Source organism: Ranitomeya imitator, chromosome 4 (assembly GCF_032444005.1).
Source record: "Ranitomeya imitator isolate aRanImi1 chromosome 4, aRanImi1.pri, whole genome shotgun sequence".
Lineage (NCBI taxonomy): Eukaryota > Metazoa > Chordata > Amphibia > Anura > Dendrobatidae > Ranitomeya > Ranitomeya imitator.
The window spans coordinates 671,845,488-671,868,345 of record NC_091285.1 but is presented as its reverse complement, the minus strand read 5'-3'; the positions used below and the strand labels follow the sequence as shown (position 1 = coordinate 671,868,345).

At 49.0% G+C, this 22,858-nt stretch overlaps 1 protein-coding gene across 1 annotated transcript; it reads left to right on the top strand.

The window, feature by feature from the left end:
* Positions 1–8,445: 8,445 nt before the first annotated feature.
* TUBB4A (tubulin beta 4A class IVa) lies at positions 8,446–15,104 on the top strand. Its single transcript, XM_069767309.1, has 4 exons — positions 8,446–8,817; positions 12,173–12,281; positions 12,509–12,619; positions 13,012–15,104. The coding sequence occupies exons 1-4, from the start codon at positions 8,761–8,763 to the stop codon at positions 14,067–14,069; spliced, it is 1,335 nt and encodes a 444-aa protein (XP_069623410.1). The 5' UTR covers positions 8,446–8,760; the 3' UTR covers positions 14,070–15,104.
* The last annotated feature ends 7,754 nt before the right edge of the window (positions 15,105–22,858 follow it).

Below are 22,858 nucleotides of genomic sequence, written 5' to 3'. Positions count from 1 at the left end.
ATTCTGCTCAATATTAATATTAACATATTGATTATAATTATTTTATATCAATATTCATTGCATCACTTAATATTGAGCAGAATTAAGTATACTGACATCCCTCTATAACCTATGAGCCCATACACAGACCCCTATATACCATAAGAGCCCCCACATAGCCTCCCATATACAGCCTAAGCACCCACATAGATTCCCATATACAGTGTGACCCCCCACAGTCTCTTATATACATTATGAGCCCCAACATTGCCTCTCATATACAATATGTGCTCCCATATAGCCTCTCATATACAGTATGACCCTCCATAACCTCCTATATACAGCATGAGCCCCACATAGCCTCCTATATACAGCATAGCCCCCACAAAGCCTCCTATATACAGTATGACCCCCACATAGCCTCCCATATACAGTATGAGCCCCACATAGCCTCTAATATACAGTATGACCCCCACATAGCCCCAATATACAGTATGAGCCCACACATAGCCTCCTATATACAGTATGACCCCCACATAGCCTCCCATATACAGTATGAGCCCCACATAGCCTCCTATATACAGTATGGCCCCCACAAAGTCTCCCATATACAGTATGAGCCCCACATAGCCTCCTATATACAGTATGACCCCCACATAGCCTCCCATATACATTATGAGCCCCCACATAGCCTCTTATATACAGTATGACCCCACAAAGCCTCCCATATACATTATGAACCCCCACATAGCCTCCTATACACAGTATGACCCCCACAGTATGAGCCTTACATAGCCTCCTATATACAGTATGACCCCTACATAGCCTCCTATATACAGTATGAGCCTTACATAGCCTCCTATATACAGTATGACCCCCACATAGCCTCCTATATACAGTATGACCCCCACATAGCCTCCTATATACAGTGTGACCCCCCACATAGTAACATAGTTAGTAAGGCCGAAAAAAGACATTTGACCATCCAGTTCAGCCTATATTCCATCATAATAAATCCCCAGATCTACGTCCTTCTACAGAACCTAATAATTGTATGATACAATATTGTTCTGCTCCAGGAAGATATCCAGGCCTCTCTTGAACCCCTCGACTGAGTTCGCCATCACCACCTCCTCAGGCAAGCAATTCCAGATTCTCACTGCCCTAACAGTAAAGAATACACGGCCTCCTATATACAGTATGAGTCCTACATAGCCTCCTATATACAGTATGAGCCCCACATAGCCTCCTATATACAGTATGACCCCCACATAGCCTCCTATGTACAGTATGTGCCCCACATAGCCTCCTATAAACAGTATGAGCCCCACATAGCCTCCTATATACAGTATGTGCCCCACATAGCCTCCTATATACAGTATGTGCCCCACATAGCCTCCTATATACAGTATGAGCCCCACATAGCCTCCTATATACAGTATGACCCCCACATAGCCTCCTATATACAGTATGTGCCCCACATAGCCTCCTATATACAGTATGACCCCCACATAGCCTCCTATATACAGTATGACCCCCACATAGCCTCCTATATACATTATGTGCCCCACATAGCCTCCTATATACAGTATGAGCCTTACATAGCCTTCTATATACAGTATGACCCCCACAAAGCCTCCTATATACATTATGTGCCCCACATAGCCTCCTATATACAGTATGAGCCTTACATAGCCTCCTATATACAGTATGACCCCCACATAGCATCCTATATACATTATGTGCCCCAAATAGCCTCCTATATACAGTATGACCCCCACATAGCCTCCTATATACAGTGTGACCCCCCACATAGTAACATAGTTAGTAAGACCGAAAAAAGACATTTGTCCATCCAGTTCAGCCTATATTCCATCATAATAAATCCCCAGATCTACGTCCTTCTACAGAACCTAATAATTGTATGATACAATATTGTTCTGCTCCAGGAAGATATCCAGGCCTCTCTTGAACCCCTCGACTGAGTTCGCCATCACCACCTCCTCAGGCAAGCAATTCCAGATTCTCACTGCCCTAACAGTAAAGAATACACGGCCTCCTATATACAGTATGAGCCCTACATAGCCTCCTATATACAGTATGAGCCCCACATAGCCTCCTATATACAGTATGACCCCCACATAGCCTCCTATGTACAGTATGTGCCCCACATAGCCTCCTATAAACAGTATGAGCCCCACATAGCCTCCTATATATAGTATGTGCCCCACATAGCCTCCTATATACAGTATGTGCCCCACATAGCCTCCTATATACAGTATGAGCCCCACATAGCCTCCTATATACAGTATGACCCCCACATAGCCTCCTATATACAGTATGTGCCCCACATAGCCTCCTATATACAGTATGACCCCCACATAGCCTCCTATATACAGTATGACCCCCACATAGCCTCCTATATACATTATGTGCCCCACATAGCCTCCTATATACAGTATGAGCCTTACATAGCCTTCTATATACAGTATGACCCCCACAAAGCCTCCTATATACATTATGTGCCCCACATAGCCTCCTATATACAGTATGAGCCTTACATAGCCTCCTATATACAGTATGACCCCCACATAGCATCCTATATACATTATGTGCCCCAAATAGCCTCCTATATACAGTATGAGCCTTACATAGCCTCCTATATACAGTATGACCCCCACATAGCCTCCTATATACAGTATGAGCCCCACATAGCCTCATATATACAGTATGACCCCCACATAGCCTCCTATATACAGTATGACCCCCACATAGCCTCCTATATACATTATGTGCCCCACATAGCCTCCTATATACAGTATGAGCCTTACATAGCCTCCTATATACAGTATGACCCCCACATAGCCTCCTATATACAGTATGAGCCCCACATAGCCTCCTATATACAGTATGAGCCTTACATAGCCTCCTATATACAGTATGACCCCTACATAGCCTCCTATATACAGTATGACCCCCACATAGCCTCCAATATACAGTATGACCCCTACATAGCCTCCTATATACAGTATGACCCCCACATAGCCTCCTATATACAGTATGACCCCCACATAGCCTCCTATATACAGTATGACCCCTATATAGCCTCCTATATACAGTATGACCCCCACATAGCCTCCTATATACAGTATGACCCCCACATAGCCTCCTATATACAGTATGACCCCCACATAGCCTCCTATATACAGTATGACCCCCACATAGCCTCCTATATACAGTGTGACCCCCACATAGTAACATAGTAACATAGTTAGTAAGGCCAAAAAAAGACATTTGTCCATCCAGTTCAGCCTATATTCCATCATAATAAATCCCCAGATCTACGTCCTTCTACAGAACCTAATAACTGTATGATACAATATTGTTCTGCTCCAGGAAGACATCCAGGCCTCTCTTGAACCCCTCGACTGAGTTCGCCATCACCACCTCCTCAGGCAAGCAATTCCAGATTCTCACTGCCCTAACAGTAAAGAATACATGGCCTCCTATATACAGTATGAGCCCTACATAGCCTCCTATATACAGTATGAGCCTTACATAGCCTCCTATATACAGTATAACCCCCACATAGCCTCCTATGTACAGTATGTGCCCCACATAGCCTCCTATATACAGTATGACCCCCACATAGCCTCCTATATACAGTATGACCCCCACATAGCCTCCTATATACATTATGTGCCCCACATAGCCTCCTATATACAGTATGAGCCTTACATAGCCTCCTATATACAGTATGACCCCCACATAGCCTCCTATATACAGTATGAGCCCCACATAGCCTCCTATATACAGTATGAGCCTTACATAGCCTCCTATATACAGTATGACCCCTACATAGCCTCCTATATACAGTATGACCCCCACATAGCCTCCTATATACATTATGACCCCTACATAGCCTCCTATATACAGTATGACCCCCACATAGCCTCCTATATACAGTATGTGCCCCACATAGCCTCCTATATACAGTATGACCCCTATATAGCCTCCTATATACAGTATGACCCCCACATAGCCTCCTATATACAGTATGACCCCTATATAGCCTCCTATATACAGTATGACCCCCACATAGCCTCCTATATACAGTATGACCCCCACATAGCCTCCTATATACATTATGTGCCCCACATAGCCTCCTATATACAGTATGAGCCTTACATAGCCTTCTATATACAGTATGACCCCCACAAAGCCTCCTATATACATTATGTGCCCCACATAGCCTCCTATATACAGTATGAGCCTTACATAGCCTCCTATATACAGTATGACCCCCACATAGCATCCTATATACATTATGTGCCCCAAATAGCCTCCTATATACAGTATGAGCCTTACATAGCCTCCTATATACAGTATGACCCCCACATAGCCTCCTATATACAGTATGAGCCCCACATAGCCTCCTATATACAGTATGACCCCCACATAGCCTCCTATATACAGTATGACCCCCACATAGCCTCCTATATACATTATGTGCCCCACATAGCCTCCTATATACAGTATGAGCCTTACATAGCCTCCTATATACAGTATGACCCCCACATAGCCTCCTATATACAGTATGAGCCCCACATAGCCTCCTATATACAGTATGAGCCTTACATAGCCTCCTATATACAGTATGACCCCTACATAGCCTCCTATATACAGTATGACCCCCACATAGCCTCCAATATACAGTATGACCCCTACATAGCCTCCTATATACAGTATGACCCCCACATAGCCTCCTATATACAGTATGACCCCCACATAGCCTCCTATATACAGTATGACCCCCACATAGCCTCCTATATACAGTATGACCCCTATATAGCCTCCTATATACAGTATGACCCCCACATAGCCTCCTATATACAGTATGACCCCCACATAGCCTCCTATATACAGTATGACCCCCACATAGCCTCCTATATACAGTATGACCCCCACATAGCCTCCTATATACAGTGTGACCCCCACATAGTAACATAGTAACATAGTTAGTAAGGCCAAAAAAAGACATTTGTCCATCCAGTTCAGCCTATATTCCATCATAATAAATCCCCAGATCTACGTCCTTCTACAGAACCTAATAACTGTATGATACAATATTGTTCTGCTCCAGGAAGACATCCAGGCCTCTCTTGAACCCCTCGACTGAGTTCGCCATCACCACCTCCTCAGGCAAGCAATTCCAGATTCTCACTGCCCTAACAGTAAAGAATACATGGCCTCCTATATACAGTATGAGCCCTACATAGCCTCCTATATACAGTATGAGCCTTACATAGCCTCCTATATACAGTATGACCCCCACATAGCCTCCTATGTACAGTATGTGCCCCACATAGCCTCCTATATACAGTATGACCCCCACATAGCCTCCTATATACAGTATGACCCCCACATAGCCTCCTATATACATTATGTGCCCCACATAGCCTCCTATATACAGTATGAGCCTTACATAGCCTCCTATATACAGTATGACCCCCACATAGCCTCCTATATACAGTATGAGCCCCACATAGCCTCCTATATACAGTATGAGCCTTACATAGCCTCCTATATACAGTATGACCCCTACATAGCCTCCTATATACAGTATGACCCCCACATAGCCTCCTATATACAGTATGACCCCTACATAGCCTCCTATATACAGTATGACCCCCACATAGCCTCCTATATACAGTATGTGCCCCACATAGCCTCCTATATACAGTATGACCCTTATATAGCCTCCTATATACAGTATGACCCCCACATAGCCTCCTATATACAGTATGACCCCTATATAGCCTCCTATATACAGTATGACCCCCACATAGCCTCCTATATACAGTATGACCCCCACATAGCCTCCTATATACAGTATGACCCCCACATAGCCTCCTATATACAGTATGACCCCCACATAGCCTCCTATATACAGTGTGACCCCCACATAGTAACATAGTAACATAGTTAGTAAGGCCAAAAAAAGACATTTGTCCATCCAGTTCAGCCTATATTCCATCATAATAAATCCCCAGATCTACGTCCTTCTACAGAACCTAATAACTGTATGATACAATATTGTTCTGCTCCAGGAAGACATCCAGGCCTCTCTTGAACCCCTCGACTGAGTTTGCCATCACCACCTCCTCAGGCAAGCAATTCCAGATTCTCACTGCCCTAACAGTAAAGAATACATGGCCTCCTATATACAGTATGAGCCCTACATAGCCTCCTATATACAGTATGAGCCTTACATAGCCTCCTATATACAGTATGACCCCCACATAGCCTCCTATGCACAGTATGTGCCCCACATAGCCTCCTATATACAGTATGAGCCCCACATAGCCTCCTATATACAGTATGACCCCCACATAGCCTCCTATATACAGTATGACCCCCACATAGCCTCCTATATACAGTATGAGCCTTACATAGCCTCCTATATACAGTATGACCCCTACATAGCCTCCTATATACAGTATGACCCCCACATAGTCTCCTATATACAGTATGAGCCCCACATAGCCTCCTATATACAGTATGAGCCCCACATAGCCTCCTATATACAGTATGACCCCCCATAAAGTCTCCTATATACAGTATGACCCCCCACAAAGTCTCCTATATACAGTATGACCCCCACAAAGCCTCCCATATACAGTATGTGCCCCACATAGCCTCCTATATACATTATGACCCCCACAAAGCCTCCCATATACAGTATGAGCCCCACATAACCTCCTATATACAGTATGACCCCCACATAGCCTCCTATATACAGTATGAACCCCACATAGCCTCCCATATACAGTATGAGCCCCACATAGCCTCCTATATACAGTATGAGCCCACATAGCCTCTAATATACATAGTGTTCCCCACATGCCAAGGGGTTGTAAAGTAGTGGACGACCCCTTTAAACTTTGTCCAAGATGGTTGCTAGGTCCAACATGGCTGTTCAGAATATTAGGACTGATCATTCTCTTAGAGTCTTCAAGTCTAAGGCACTTTTATATTACAACAGGCATATCCTTTCCAATGCCTCTGAAATCATCGCTGACTGGGCAATATAATATGTGTAACGATGGCACGGTCTCACCAAGATCTTATTAGAGATGATATCCTTCAGCATATCTGGTAAAGGAGGGAAGGGGAATCCGGGAATCCGGACGTGGCCCTATTGTGCCCATTCAGCACTAGTCAGCCTTAGGCCCCCAAGACTCCCACCCTTACTAGGGCAGTCCACAGCTCAGCCTAGGGGAAAATCTGCCCCAAAAAGCGCTACGTGCCTCCTGACGCGTTTCACCTTCAGTGCGTCTTCAGGGGAGCACAGACGCACACAATAACAAACATTCCCCTGTCCACCTCCAGCTGCAGAGACAGTAATGGCCATACGTTCAGGCAATGACATCAAGCTATGGTTTTCACAAATATGGCCACATAATGTTGCAATTAAGCTGGTGTAACAGCTATGTTACGACATTGGCCGAGACACAGGTCATGTGCCGCTGATTCATTGCATATGGTATATATGTGTGTGTGTGTAAATATATATATAAATCAATTGCACTAGTGAATACGGGCGCATGATGGCGAAACGAGCCCTGAATTATATTTGTGATATTTGCTGCATTTTTTATGCGAAATTAAACTGGGGCTACAGTATGTCTAATCATTAGATGCACTACTCAAACGCTACCACATGGTGGCGCCATCACGCTGAAATTACTTGCATTTCAGAGCTTGTTGCACTTCCCAAAGGAGTCCAGGTGGTGGCGCAAAGAAGCTAGGCTTCATTTACGTCTGGGAATACTTGCTGTACTACCTGATATACGGTCACATGAGCACAGTATGCCCCAAACTCATTGTTATAGATAAGTATAGCCACACTGAGTAAATAATAGTCATGCCTATTTTTTTCTCAGTTGATTTTCTAAAACATGGCCACAAGGTGGTGCAGCAACGAGGAGTGGAGTCTTTAGCCCTACCCAATATGGCCACACGGTGGAGCAATAAGCTCAAGATGAGATTGTAAACGTTGCAATACCAATTGGGGCCACACGAGGGCGCAGTGAAGACAGATGATGCTGTACTCAAAATGGCCACGAAGTGGAGCCTATACCTATATATATATAGGTAAGTCATTTGTATGTGCTGCTATACTGAATACGGCCACGCGGTGGCGCAAAGTTGTCTGACTGTTTTCCATCTACCTAGGTGTGGCCACAAGGTGGAGCCTTGAATATATTCCGAATAATCCCTTTTGATACAATGCCTACAAAGGGACACAAGGTGGCGCCAAGAAAGTAGGTACCTGCTTGTATTACCTAAGTTTGTCCACGCGGTGGCGGACAGGAGCCTGGTATCTGTGCTATTCTGATTGTATCAGTTGCAGTACGCCGGTTTGGCCACACGATGGCGCAGTGATCGCCTGACATCTCTGATATGTGCGACCCGGATGCTCTCAGTCATACTGTGCGACTTTATTATACCGCAGCCGTGTGGGCATCGTGACATAAAGGAAAATGGCCCCGTGCAGGGCTGTAGCCTGATATAAGATGGCTGTCGCCCTTGCAGACGGTTTTTTTTTTTTGCCCGCTTTTGACATGGCCGCAGGTAACCACGCCCTGACCACGCCTCTTGCTGGGGTCGCTGACGTCACTGCGTATAAAAGCTGCGGGCGCGGCGGAGGGGAGGTGCAGAAGGTTCCGGATTCAGTGCTGACAGCTGCCATCTCTGGAGACATAGACCAGCGGAGACATGAGGGAGATCGTGCACCTGCAGGCGGGACAGTGCGGCAACCAGATCGGGGCCAAGGTGAGGCCGGCCGCTGCCAGGGGCGCGCAGTCTGCGGGGGAGGGGCGCTGCTGCTGGGTGACGTCAGCACTCGCCTCTAATATGCGTATAATGTCCGGGGAGCCGTAATATCCAGTCATCGGCAGTGTGACGGAGCTGTGCGCAAGAGCTGACACTTCACTGCCTGAGGGGGGCGTGTGGGGGCCTGTGCTGCGGAGCTGGCCCCCTAATATAGGGGGAGGGGGGTCCTGTGCTGCAGAGCTGGCCCCCTAATATAGGGGGAGGGGGGTCCTGTGCTGCGGAGCTGGCCCCCTAATATAGGGGGAGGGGGGTCCTGTGCTGTGGAGCTGGCCCCCTAATATAGGGGGAGGGGGGTCCTGTGCTGTGGAGCTGGCCCCCTAATATAGGGGGAGGGGGGTCCTGTGCTGCGGAGCTGGCCCCCTAATATAGGGGGAGGGGGGTCCTGTGCTGTGGAGCTGGCCCCCTAATATAGGGGGGGGGTCCTGTGCTGCGGAGCTGGCCCCCTAATATAGGGGGAGGGGGGTCCTGTGCTGCGGAGCTGGCCCCCTAATATAGGGGGAGGGGGGTCCTGTGCTGCGGAGCTGGCCCCCTAATATAGGGGGAGGGGGGTCCTGTGCTGTGGAGCTGGCCCCCTAATATAGGGGGAGGGGGGTCCTGTGCTGTGGAGCTGGCCCCCTAATATAGGGGGGGGTCCTGTGCTGCGGAGCTGGCCCCCTAATATAGGGGGAGGGGGGTCCTGTGCTGCGGAGCTGGCCCCCTAATATAGGGGGAGGGGGGTCCTGTGCGGCGGAGCTGGCCCCCTAATATAGGGGGAGGGGGGTCCTGTGCGGCGGAGCTGGCCCGCTAATATAGGGGGAGGGGGGTCCTGTGCGGTGGAGCTGGCCCCCTAATATAGGGGGAGGGGGGTCCTGTGCTGTGGAGCTGGCCCCCTAATATAGGGGGAGGGGGGTCCTGTGCGGCGGAGCTGGCCCCCTAATATAGGGGGAGGGGGGTCCTGTGCTGCGGAGCTGGCCCCCTAATATAGGGGGAGGGGGGTCCTGTGCTGCGGAGCTGGCCCCCTAATATAGGGGGAGGGGGGTCCTGTGCTGCGGAGCTGGCCCCCTAATATAGGGGGAGGGGGGTCCTGTGCTGCGGAGCTGACTTTAATTATTGGGGGGGTTCCCGTCCTGTGCCTGTGACCCTCTGCAGTGGAGGAGGTGGGGGTCTCTCCTGCTGTGGGGTCTGTGCCTGGCACACTGGCGGTGCCTCTTCGCAGTGCAGCTGGGTGTGGTGGAGGCTCAGTAGCTGCCATTGTCCATTCAGTGTAATGTTGGCGCCTCACACAGAAGCTGCAGACTGTGGAGTGCTGCAGTCGGGGGGCCGGGCCCAGTAGCTTTGCTCCTCAGATCTGGAGTGCTGCAGTCGGGGGGCCGGGCCCTGTAGTTCTGCTCCTCAGATCTGGTGTTGCCCATGTCAGATGTGTTCTGCACATGACACCTCCTCACCCTCCCTGGGCCGGATCTGGGCTCACCGGTGTCAGATGACGCCTACAGGGCAGAATTGGACCCGGGTGCCCTGGCGGGGGCGGGTGTGCTGCCACGTAGCTGCCTGTCACCTGCAGTAATGGTGGTGACACAGGATGGTGGGGTGATGGGGATGGGGGGGGGGGGGGGGGGGGGTTGTGCCTCTGATTCTTCCTCACATGACAGCAATTATTAAACATCAGTGTGACATCGGTGCTGTGTACCGTGTGCGGAGGCCGGTGGGCCCTAATGTGTGCGGGTGACTTGTCTGCATGCCAGCAGTCTCCAGCTGCAGCAGCCATCTTGTGTGGTGGACTACAGGGCGAGCGGTGGCGGCGGCATGTGACAGCCCGGCCCTGCCGGTGACACACTGCATAGGATTGTGACTGGTGGGGGAGGGGAGCTGCAGGGACGTGACTGTACTGGAAAGTGCAGGGTGTTATAGGGACACTCCGCTTCCTGCACTCGCCCTGGTGAATCCATAGATGGGGCCGCGGGTTGTGGGGTCTCCTCGGCTGTCAGCCTTTCATGTGCTGTTAAATATGAAGCTCAGATCTGGAGACTATAAGCCGCCTTAAGCTCCTGGGTTATAGCGGGGTGGTGCTCCCCTGGGGGCCATGACTTCCCTGTATCATGTCCTGGGTTATAGCGGGGTGGTGCTCCCCTGGGGGCCATGACTTCCCTGTATCATGTCCTGGGTTATAGCGGGGTGGTGCTCCCCTGGGGACCATGACTTCCCTGTATCATGTCCTAGGTTATAGCGGGGTGGTGCTCCCCTGGGGGCCATGACTTCCCTGTATCATGTCCTGGGTTATAGCGGGGTGGTGCTCCCTAGGGGGCCATGACTTCCCTGTATCATGTCCTGGGTTATAGCGGGGTGGTGCTCCCCAGGGGGCCATGACTTCCCTGTATCATGTCCTAGGTTATAGCGGGGTGGTGCTCCCTAGGGGGCCATGACTTCCCTGTATCATGTCCTAGGTTATAGCGGGGTGGTGCTCCCCAGGGGGCCATGACTTCCCTGTATCATGTCCTGGGTTATAGTGGGGTGGTGCTCCCCTGGGGGCCATGACTTCCCTGTATCATGTCCTGGGTTATAGCGGGGTGGTGCTCCCCAGGGGGCCATGACTTCCCTGTATCATGTCCTAGGTTATAGCGGGGTGGTGCTCCCCAGGGGGCCATGACTTCCCTGTATCATGTCCTGGGTTATAGCGGGGTGGTGCTCCCCTGGGGGCCATGACTTCCCTGTATCATGTCCTAGGTTATAGTGGGGTGGTGCTCCCCTGGGGGCCATGACTTCCCTGTATCATGTCCTGGGTTATAGCGGGGTGGTGCTCCCCAGGGGGCCATGACTTCCCTGTATCATGTCCTAGGTTATAGCGGGGTGGTGCTCCCCAGGGGGCCATGACTTCCCTGTATCATGTCCTGGGTTATAGCGGGGTGGTGCTCCCCTGGGGGCCATGACTTCCCTGTATCATGTCCTAGGTTATAGCGGGGTGGTGCTCCCCTGGGGGCCATGACTTCCCTGTATCATGTGTATACAGCGCTGGACCTGCAGTAATTAAAGGGGATGTCCAGAACTCGCACTAATGGCCTCCCTGTAAGATAAGGCGTCATCCAGCAGTCAGCAGGTATCGGCCCCGGATGTGAGGCTACAGGCGGCTGTGTAATGGCCGCTCCTGGGTGCTGCTGCTCGGCTCCCCTTCACTTCTATGGGGTATTAGGTGCTGGGCATTGCTGGCTTCTTCCATGGCTTTACATCCACTGATGGGGCATATAACAGATAGGTCGGACCCCCGTAATCTGCTGGTGTCAGGCCTGGACATCCCTCTCTAACTCTTATATTTCTTCCACAGTTCTGGGAAGTGATCAGTGATGAGCACGGCATCGATCCCACAGGAACCTACCATGGAGACAGCGACCTGCAGCTGGAGAGGATTAACGTCTACTACAACGAGGCCTCAGGTACCCCACAACGTCACGGCGCCGTCTCTCTGGAGGTTGGGTTGTGATCCGTCTACATTGTAGAAGCGCCCCATGACAGGCTGCTGTGTAACGGCACAAGCAGGATATCTGAGCAAGTAGAGCTGCAGTGTAAAGCAATGGGGAGAGACCTCAAAGCCGAGGCCTCTTCTGAGGTGGGAGGATGAGTCTTGGATGGCGTCTGAGCAGGTGTTTGCTTTGTCCTGCAGGTGGGAAGTACGTTCCCCGGGCCGTCCTCGTTGACCTGGAACCCGGCACCATGGACTCCGTACGCTCCGGACCTTTCGGCCAGATATTCCGACCAGACAACTTTGTGTTTGGTAAGTTGGTTGTGTGGGATCCTGCCAGGAAGTTTGTCATAGTCACTGTGGGGGTCTGAGCTCATCCCCTTACTACATGCAGGCCTCTCCCTGTACGTGTATGATGACTCCTAATAACCCTGGATAAGTAGATGTTGAGTATTCACGGCCTGATTTATAGGTGCTGTGCACACAGGTGTGTCAGCGTCTCACATCCTCTACTCCTCCCTGTCCTCACAATAAGGACATGTCACCCGGGTGTCTCTCTACCATGGTAGAACTGGTGTCATCCTGTGGTCAGTAGGGCAGCCATTTTTGTGGGCATCTATGCCCATATGATGTAGGAGATTACTGGGTATGGGGTGGCGTTTCTTAATTTGCCCATTAATGTGTTTTTGTTTTTCTGCATGCAGGTCAGAGCGGTGCAGGAAACAACTGGGCGAAGGGCCACTACACCGAGGGTGCAGAGCTGGTGGACTCCGTCATGGACGTGGTGAGGAAGGAGTCTGAGAGCTGCGACTGTCTGCAGGGGTTCCAGCTCACCCACTCTCTGGGCGGTGGGACCGGCTCTGGGATGGGGACCCTTCTCATCAGCAAAATCAGGGAAGAGTATCCTGATCGTATCATGAATACCTTCAGTGTGGTCCCCTCCCCCAAAGTGTCTGACACCGTGGTGGAACCCTACAACGCCACGCTCTCTGTACACCAGCTGGTAGAGAACACAGACGAAACCTACTGCATAGACAATGAGGCTTTGTACGACATCTGCTTCCGCACACTCAAGTTGACCACTCCAACATACGGAGATCTTAATCACTTGGTCAGTGCAACCATGAGCGGCGTCACAACCTGCCTGCGCTTCCCAGGTCAGCTCAACGCTGATCTTCGTAAACTGGCCGTCAACATGGTCCCCTTCCCACGTCTTCACTTCTTCATGCCAGGGTTTGCGCCATTGACAAGCCGTGGAAGCCAACAGTATCGTTCCCTGACTGTACCAGAGCTCACCCAGCAGATGTTCGACTCCAAAAACATGATGGCCGCTTGTGACCCAAGACACGGACGTTACTTGACAGTGGCCGCTGTGTTCAGAGGTCGCATGTCCATGAAGGAGGTGGACGAGCAGATGTTAAATGTCCAGAATAAGAACAGCAGTTACTTTGTGGAATGGATCCCCAACAATGTGAAGACTGCTGTGTGCGACATCCCACCACGAGGGCTGAAGATGGCGGCCACCTTCATTGGCAACAGCACTGCTATCCAAGAGCTGTTCAAACGCATCTCCGAGCAGTTCACCGCCATGTTCCGGCGCAAGGCTTTCCTTCACTGGTACACAGGAGAGGGCATGGATGAGATGGAGTTCACCGAGGCCGAGAGCAACATGAACGACCTGGTGTCAGAGTACCAGCAGTACCAGGATGCCACTGCAGAGGAGGGAGAGTTTGAGGAAGAGGCAGAGGAAGAGGTTGCTTAATCCCCCTTCACCTACCCACAACTGCTAACCCTCCTCATCATGCCATCCTAAGTCCCACCACCAGATTGCAGGACAGCACCCCAATAATTAGCAGTGGAGCCTCAGAATAGTTGGAATACCCTGACACTAAACCGTCACAGCTGGAAAATGCACTATAACAATTTGGCCAATCCTCAGTTTCTGGAGACTTCTTGATGTCCGTCTGTTGTAGGTGACCAGGCCTCGGTGCCCGGCCAGGCTGTTGTGATATCGCATGTCTGCATGCTCCAGAGAGATGCACGCTCCTAATCATGGAGGATTGTTCTAGTTCGTCTGGTTTAAGAAAGTAATTTGTGATTGTCCTCCTAGAGTCCTTGGCTGCCAGGTGCTCATCTCGTGCACCATGACTGTGCCCATAGTGGCAGTGCCATGTCAGTGATGCCCCTTTTCTCCCAGTGAATAGGAAACTGTGGTTTCAGTATTAGAGAGGGGGCAAAGAGCTGGAATCTCTATATTTTTGTTACCCTCCAACCATTCGCACTGCCATTTTGCCTATTCCAAGGCTCCGCTGCCACTCTGCTCTTCTTGCTGCCCATCAGACAGCACTTGCCACCTAACCCTCATCTCAGTACCACGCAAACACTACTGGCACCTCAGCTTCTGTGTATGACGAGTCTCTCCACAAATCGAACCCCCTTATTTCTGTAACTGTCTGCCAGTGAGCCCACCCATCATGGCTATCTGGCGTCATTGGCCCTCCCTGGTGAGGACTTTACACTGCCCTCTAGTGGCACACCACCTGATCTATGAAGGATCCATTCCTAGTGCTCATGAGGACTGAAGACCCCGTGTCTGGATGACTCCATCCCCTGCCCTGTGTCTTCTGCTGCTTTTTATTTGTTTTTCTATTGTCTGAATGGTTTAAGTGCATACATACTGTACACGTGATTGTGAATGTCACCCGTATCATTGGACCTGTCGCACAGGATGACGGCACTTCTCCCAGCCATGCTATAAAGTCTGCACACTACTGAATAAAAACCTGTGCAAAAACTACTCTCTTGTCGTCTGTGGCCTGGTGGTGGGGCGGGGGGTGTAGCGAATTGTACAGCCCTTACTAGGAGGAAAAGGCTCTGATGCAAGAAAGGATTCTTCGCAGTTAGTGTTAATGATGGGATCACTGATGTGATGGTCCTAACATTGGGGTTGGATAAATGTAAAGGACTAGATGCAGTGTTCTGCAGCAGCTGTCGATGACTAGATGCAGCGCTGGCATTGTGGGGTACAACAATGCTCTCCATTAGTGTTTGGCTACCCTATAATGTGCCCCTCTTCCAGTGTTGACTGGTGGGCTGAATACAATACACTTTGGCTAAGCTGGAGGCCAGGGCCGTGTGAGCAAGAAACTAACCTAACTGGTGGCCATATAGGCTATCAATCCTCACTGGCCATTATAGGATGTGCTGCTCCTCTGCTTCCCTCCAGGTATGGCGGCTCGGGTGTGCCCCATGGATGACTTCACTGGGCGGGGAGCGGACGTGGCCTCGGCTGCTTCCCTTCTAGCTAAGGTGACGGGTGTCAAAGTCCTAGATGGTGACGTGTCTGATCTACAGATGCCCGCACCACAGGAGAACAGGATGCTGCAAAAAACAAAGGGGTATTCCAATCTGGATAATCCTGTCCAAATATGTAGTAGGTGTAGTAATGGCAAACCTCTAAAGAAAAGTTATTTATTTATATATATATATAATATATATATATATATATATATATATATATATATTTCTTTAGTATTAGCTTGCTTTCCTCCTGTGCAGGACCTTTTCTTGGGTATCCATGGTTACATCCACTGACTTAGGTTGCTAGTGGTTGTATCCATGGATACCAAAGGTCCTGCACATGAGGAAAGACATGGCAAAAATAAATCTGTATTTGTAGGTATCTTCTAATATTTCCATCTACATATTGGGATAGGATGTTGGATGGTCATACCCCTGTGCGTTGGCTGTGGGTCTCCTCAATCTGCCTTTGAGGAGTTTGGGGGTAGGGGACCTGCTGCCCGTCCAGACACCGTGGGCTCGTGCTTTATGTTGAGGCCTTTATAGCTTGGAAGATCTGCGGTGTCTCCACATCATGGCCGCTTCTCCGGCCTGTAATAACCACAAGCGCTGACTAATCCAGAGGTCGATGCACCTGTTCACACACGGCCGATCCGCCTGCTCTGGAGCCCGCTGCCCATCCCAGGAGCCACGGTGCCTCATCACCGGCAGCCTCCTGTCCGGTAGAAGCTTCACCCTCGAGCACACTTCTTAGGGTATGTACACACGTTGCGGATTTGATGCAGTTTTATATCCGGTTTACAGTACCATGGAAAACAAAATCCGCAGTGCACATGCTGCAGAAAATACTGTGTGGAAACGTTTTACACCTCCTCAATAGGGATCCACAGGTGTAAAAACGCAGGCAAAAGCTGCAGGTAAAGCGCAGGGTGTTTTAACTGTGGCTTTTTCTGTGCAGAATCTGAAAAATCCGCAATGTGTGCACATAGCCTTAAGTGGAACTGTGAATGAGCCTTGTAAAATAACCTAAAGGCATCACCAAAATGGCTGCTTTTCTCTGGGTCAGCACCTCCACCCCTACTGGCCACAAGTTAGGTGGGCGAATGCTGCTGCTTTAAAGGACACAACCTAGAGACAAGTGTGGTGATGTTTCTTGTAAGTACTTTAAAAAAAAAAAAAAATCCTGCAGTTTAAGGATAAGTTCGCACAGGGCGTCTGCTGCTTTTTTTTTTTTTTTTTTTTTCTGCAGCAAAACCTGATCATGGCAGGAAAGAAGCTGCGTCAAAAACGCAAGTTTTGGTGTTTTGTTTTTTCTTTGTCCATGCTAAAGTCCTTGGATTTTCAGCAGCAAATAATACCTGTTTTAGGTTTTTTGTTTTTTTTAACACCCATCCAAGTCAATGGGTGAAAGAAGTGACATGCTCTATGTCCAAAAAATGCAGCAAAGCACAAAATACCAATCAAACAAAAACTCAATGTGTATGCATGAGATTTCTGAAATCTCATAGGCTTTGCTGGTACTGTAAAAAGCAGCTGAAAATTATCAAAAAACACCTTGTGTGAACTTACCCTAATGGTGGCTATACGGAAAGACCCCATTTAGTATTTGATGTCAGTCCCCTCATTGCAGAGAGGCCGTACATGACATGATTATCGTCTGTTCTCGGCCATGTTGGTGCTAGACGGTCTCCTGCAGTCCCGCGGCTGTGTACACAAGGCCTCCGCGTATATACACCACCCGTATCTATATAGAGCTGCTCAAACAGAGGAAGCCGTAGCTTCCAGTGACGAAGGAGACACAGCCCAGACAGCTCATAGAAAAGGCGAAGAAGCCATCAATGATGGCCGATACTACCTGTAATGTCGCTCTAAGGCCAGGTTCACACTAGCGTAAAAAGTCTTGTTTGATTATCAGAAAAAAAATGTAGGTCTGTAGCAAATAAAATTCTGCATCTTTCTACAAAAGAAAATGTCACATTTCAACACCTACTAGATCTGTCTCGTATTCCCGATCACCAGGAAACAGACAATTTACAGATGACCACAATGATGATAGTGCTAAAAGTATGGGGATGCCAAGGTATTGTTACTACTCATCTGGAGATGGCCCTCCACCACCATCTCTCCACGTAGGAGGGAATGGTCACAGCTGCACATTCTCAATGGCTGCTGCTGTTGTTGATCATTTCTACACTATAAGCCTCGTGTACAGTAACGGTCATCTAAAGGACTTATGTACACAGTGGTCTATGGTCATCTATAAGACTCATGCACACTGTGATGGTCTCCTGTAGGACTCGTGTACACTGATGGTCATCTACAAACCTCATGAACACTGTGATGGTCTCTTATGGTCATCTGTAGGACTCCTATATAGTGATAGTCATCTATAAGCCTCATGTATACACCGATGGTCTCTAATGGTCATCTATAGGCCTAATGTACACTGTGATAGTCTCCTATGGTCATTTACAGGCCTCTTGTACATTGTGATAGTCTCCTATGGTCATCTATAGGCCTTGTACACTGTGATGGTTTATGATAAGCCTTATGTATAGTAATGGTCTGCTATTGTACTTATGTGCACAGTGGTCTCCTATGGTGATATATAGGACTCATGTACACAGTAATGGTCTCTTATGGTCATCTAAATGTCTCTTGTACACTGCGATGGCCTCATGCTCATCTATAGGAATCATATACAGTGATGTTCTCCTATGGTCATCTATAGGACTCATGTATACAGTGATGGTCTCCTATGGTCTTCTATAGGACTCATGTATACAGTGATGGTCTCCTATGGTCATCTATAGGACTCATGTATACAGTGATGGTCTCCTGTGGTCATCTATAGGACTCATGTATACAGTGATGGTCTCCTATGGTCATCTATAGGACTCGTATACAGTGATGGTCATCTATAGGACTCATGTATACAGTGATGGTCTCCTATGGTCATCTATAGGACTCGTATACAGTGATGGTCATCTATAGGACTCATGTATACAGTGATGGTCTCCTGTGGTCATCTATAGGACTCATGTATACAGTGATGGTCTCCTATGGTCATCTATAGGACTCGTATACAGTGATTGTCTCCTATGCGAATGTACATGCCTAATGTACAGTAATGGTTTGCTATTGTCATCTAAGGGACTTATGTACACAGTGGTCTCCATGATCATCTATAGGACTCGTGTACACTGATGGTCTCCTTTGGTCATCTATAGGACTCGTGCACTGTGATGGTGATCTATAGGCCTCATATATACAGTGATGGTCTCCTATCGTCATCTATAAGACTCCTGTACAATGTGATGGTCTCCTGTGGTCATCTATAGGACTCGTATACAGTGATGGTCATCTGCAGGCCTCATGTATACAGTGATGGTCTCCTATAGGATTCATGTACACTGATGGTCTCCTATGATCATCTATAGGACTCATGCAGTGATGGTCATCTACATACCTCATGTATACAGTCATGGTCTCCTAAGGTCATCTATAGGACTCGTACACTGATGTCTTCTATGGTCATCTATAGGACACAGTGATGGTCATCTACAGGCCTCATGTATACAGTGATGGTCTCCTATGGTCATTTATAGGACTCATGTACACGGTGATGGGTAGTTAGTTATATAGGTTGAAAAAAGACTTAGGTCCATCAAGTTCATCCTTTCTCCACCAGTTACACATTCTCTGTCACTAGACTATTTATAACACATAATGCCATTTGTTGTGAGGAAATCATCCGGCCCTTGTGTAAAAGCTGTTATAGTGTCGGCCATTACTACCCCTTGTGGTCGGCATTCCACAGTCTGACTGCTCAAGCTGTAAATAACCCTTGTCTTATTAGCTGCCGGAATCGTCTTTATTCCACAGGTAATAAGTATGGTCCTTAGTATGTTTTTTGCAAGGGAGTTCTCTTTTGCTTGTGTCCTCCAGTGAGCCTCATGTACACATTAATGTTCTGTTATGATCACTATAGGCTTCATCAGGGCCAGAACAAGGTATAGGCAAGGTAGGCACCTGCCTAGGGCGCTGTCTCCCAGAGAGGGTGCAAACTCTAAAAATAACCCTGACATCTGGTCTCCCATAGGGCAAACAGGGGAACAGTGTCACTGGCTGACACTGCTCATCCCTCTCTTCCTGCGCCTCGGCTAGAGGTCACCTTCCCCATCTCCTTCCCTCCACCCCCACCCTTTTAAATTATTATAATATTACGGTATGTTTCAATAACAAAAAAAAAAATATATATATATATTTAAAAATGTTGGGAATCTCTACTTGACAGGTGAATATATTCATCCCATGTCTTTAGTTTTTTATGTGAAGTTCTTTGGAAGTGCCGAACGCTTATTCTGTATTTTGGACGTATGATTTTTTTAGGTTGGTGCACAAATGGGATCCAAATCCGTCGGTAATTATGTAAAATAACGTGGCACTCTGTGCGGTTTTAAAAACACGGATGTTAAAATTTTATTATGGAAACATATCCGACAAAATTTGAGACGTTTTGGTCAAAACCTGCTCTTCATCAGTCAGCGCTTCCTGCACGGCGATGGATACGGCACAGCGTCACCCTGCGCTCCACTCTACAGTGTTTCATCTGTCCGGCCGTCTGATGAAGGGCAGGCTGTGACCAAAACGCCTCTGATTTTATCGGATACTTCTACATAATAAAATTAACATTCATGTTTACAAAACTGCAAGAGTGCCAAGTTATTTACATAATGCACCCGCAGTCACACACTTAAGGCCCCGTCACACATAGCGACGCTGCAGCAATACCGACAACGATCCGGATCGCTGCAGCGTCGCTGTTTGGTCGCTGGAGAGCTGTCACACAGACAGCTCTCCAGCGACCAACGATCCCGAGGTCCCCGGTAACCAGGGTAAACATCGGGTAACTAAGCGCAGGGCCGCGCTTAGTAACCCGATGTTTACCCTGGTTACCATCGTTAAAGTAAAAAAAAAAACAAACGCTACATACTTACCTATCGCTGTCTGTCCTCGGCGCTCTGCTTCTCTGGTCTGGCTGTGAGCACAGCGGCCGGAAAGCAGAGAGGTGACGTCACCTCTCTGCTTTCCGGCTGACCGGCGCTCACAGCCAGAGCAGAGAAGCAGAGCGCCGAGGACAGACAGCGATAGGTAAGTATGTAGCGTTTGTTTTTTTACTTTTAGGATGGTAACCAGGGTAAACATCGGGTTACTAAGCGCCGCCCTGCGCTTAGTTACCCGATGTTTACCCTGGTTACCAGCGAAGACATCGCTGAATCGGCGTCACACACGCCGATTCAGCGATGTCAGCGGGACCTCAACGATCAAAAAATGGCCCAGGCCATTCCGACACGACCAGCGATCTCACAGCAGGGGCCTGATCGCTGGTACGTGTCACACATAGCAAGATCGCTACTGAGATCGCTGTTGCGTCACAAAACTTGTGACTCAGCAGCGATCTCGCTAGCGATCTCGCTATGTGTGACGGGGCCTTTACACATACACACCTGCAGTCACACACATACACACCCGCAGTCACACACTTACACATACACCCGCAGTCACACACACACACACATACACCCCCTCAATCACACACTTATACACCCGCAATCACACACATACACACCCGCAGTCACACACTTACACATACACACCTGCAGTCACACACCCGCAGTCACACACTTACACATACACCCGCAGTCACACACACACACATACACCCCCTCAATCACACACTTATACACCCGCAATCACACACATACACACCCGCAGTCACACACTTACACATATACCCCCACAATCACACACTTATACATACACCCGCAATCACACACATACACACCCGCAGTCACACACTTACACATACACACCTGCAGTCACACACCCGCAGTCACACACTTACACATACACCCGCAGTCACACACACACACATACACCCCCTCAATCACACACTTATACACCCGCAATCACACACATACACACCCGCAGTCACACACTTACACATATACCTCCACAATCACACACTTATACATACACCCGCAATCACACACATACACACCCGCAGTTACACACTTACATACACACCCGCAGTAAAACACATACACACCCGCAGTCACACACACACACCCACAATCACACACATAACACCCGCAGTCTCACACACACACCCACAATCACACACATAACACCCGCAGTCTCACACACACATACACACCCGCAGTCACACACATACACACCCGCAGTCACACACATACACACCCGCAGTCACACACATACACACCCGCAGTCACACACATACACACCCGCAGTCACACACATACACACCCGCAGTCACACACATACACACCCGCAGTCACACACATACACACCCGCAGTCACACACATACACACCCGCAGTCACACACATACACACCCGCAGTCACACACATACACACCCGCAGTCACACACACACCCGCAGTCACACACACACCCGCAGTCACACACACACCCGCAGTCACACACATACACACCCGCAGTCACACACACACCCGCAGTCACACACACACCCGCAGTCACATACACACCCGCAGTCACACACACACCCGCAGTCACATACACACCCGCAGTCACACACACACCCGCAGTCACACACATACACACCCGCAGTCACACACACACCCGCAGTCTCACACACACCCGCAGTCACACACATACACATCTGCAGTCACACACATACCCACCCGCAGTCACACACACACCTGCAGTAAAACACATACACACTCACAGTCACACACATACACACCCGCAGTCACACACATACACACCCGCAGTCATACACAAACACAGTCACGCGTACACATACGTAGATAAACACACGCAGTCACGTAAATACACATACACACCTGGAACGCCCGCCAGGGTCATGAGGTACTCTGTACCGGGTCCGGTACTTAAGGGGATGTGTCACGGCGACCCCGTCCGTGGCCCTGGGCGCCCATGTAAAATGGATATTAATTAAAGTTTATGTTCGTTACGCCACCTGTGGTATTCGGTCAGTAGGGACCGACGCTGCTTAAGGGGTCCTCTGTGGTGATGGTATGGCAGCTAGATGGTATAACTTCCCACAGGTGAAGTATATCCCCAGGGCTCCCGTGTATAGGTGAAGATGGTGAGAGGTGCAGTGAAGAAAGCTGACACAGGTTTGCAGTCTCTTTACCTGGTTTACTGAAGCTTCAGGCAACCGCAGTCCAGGGCACCAGATCACA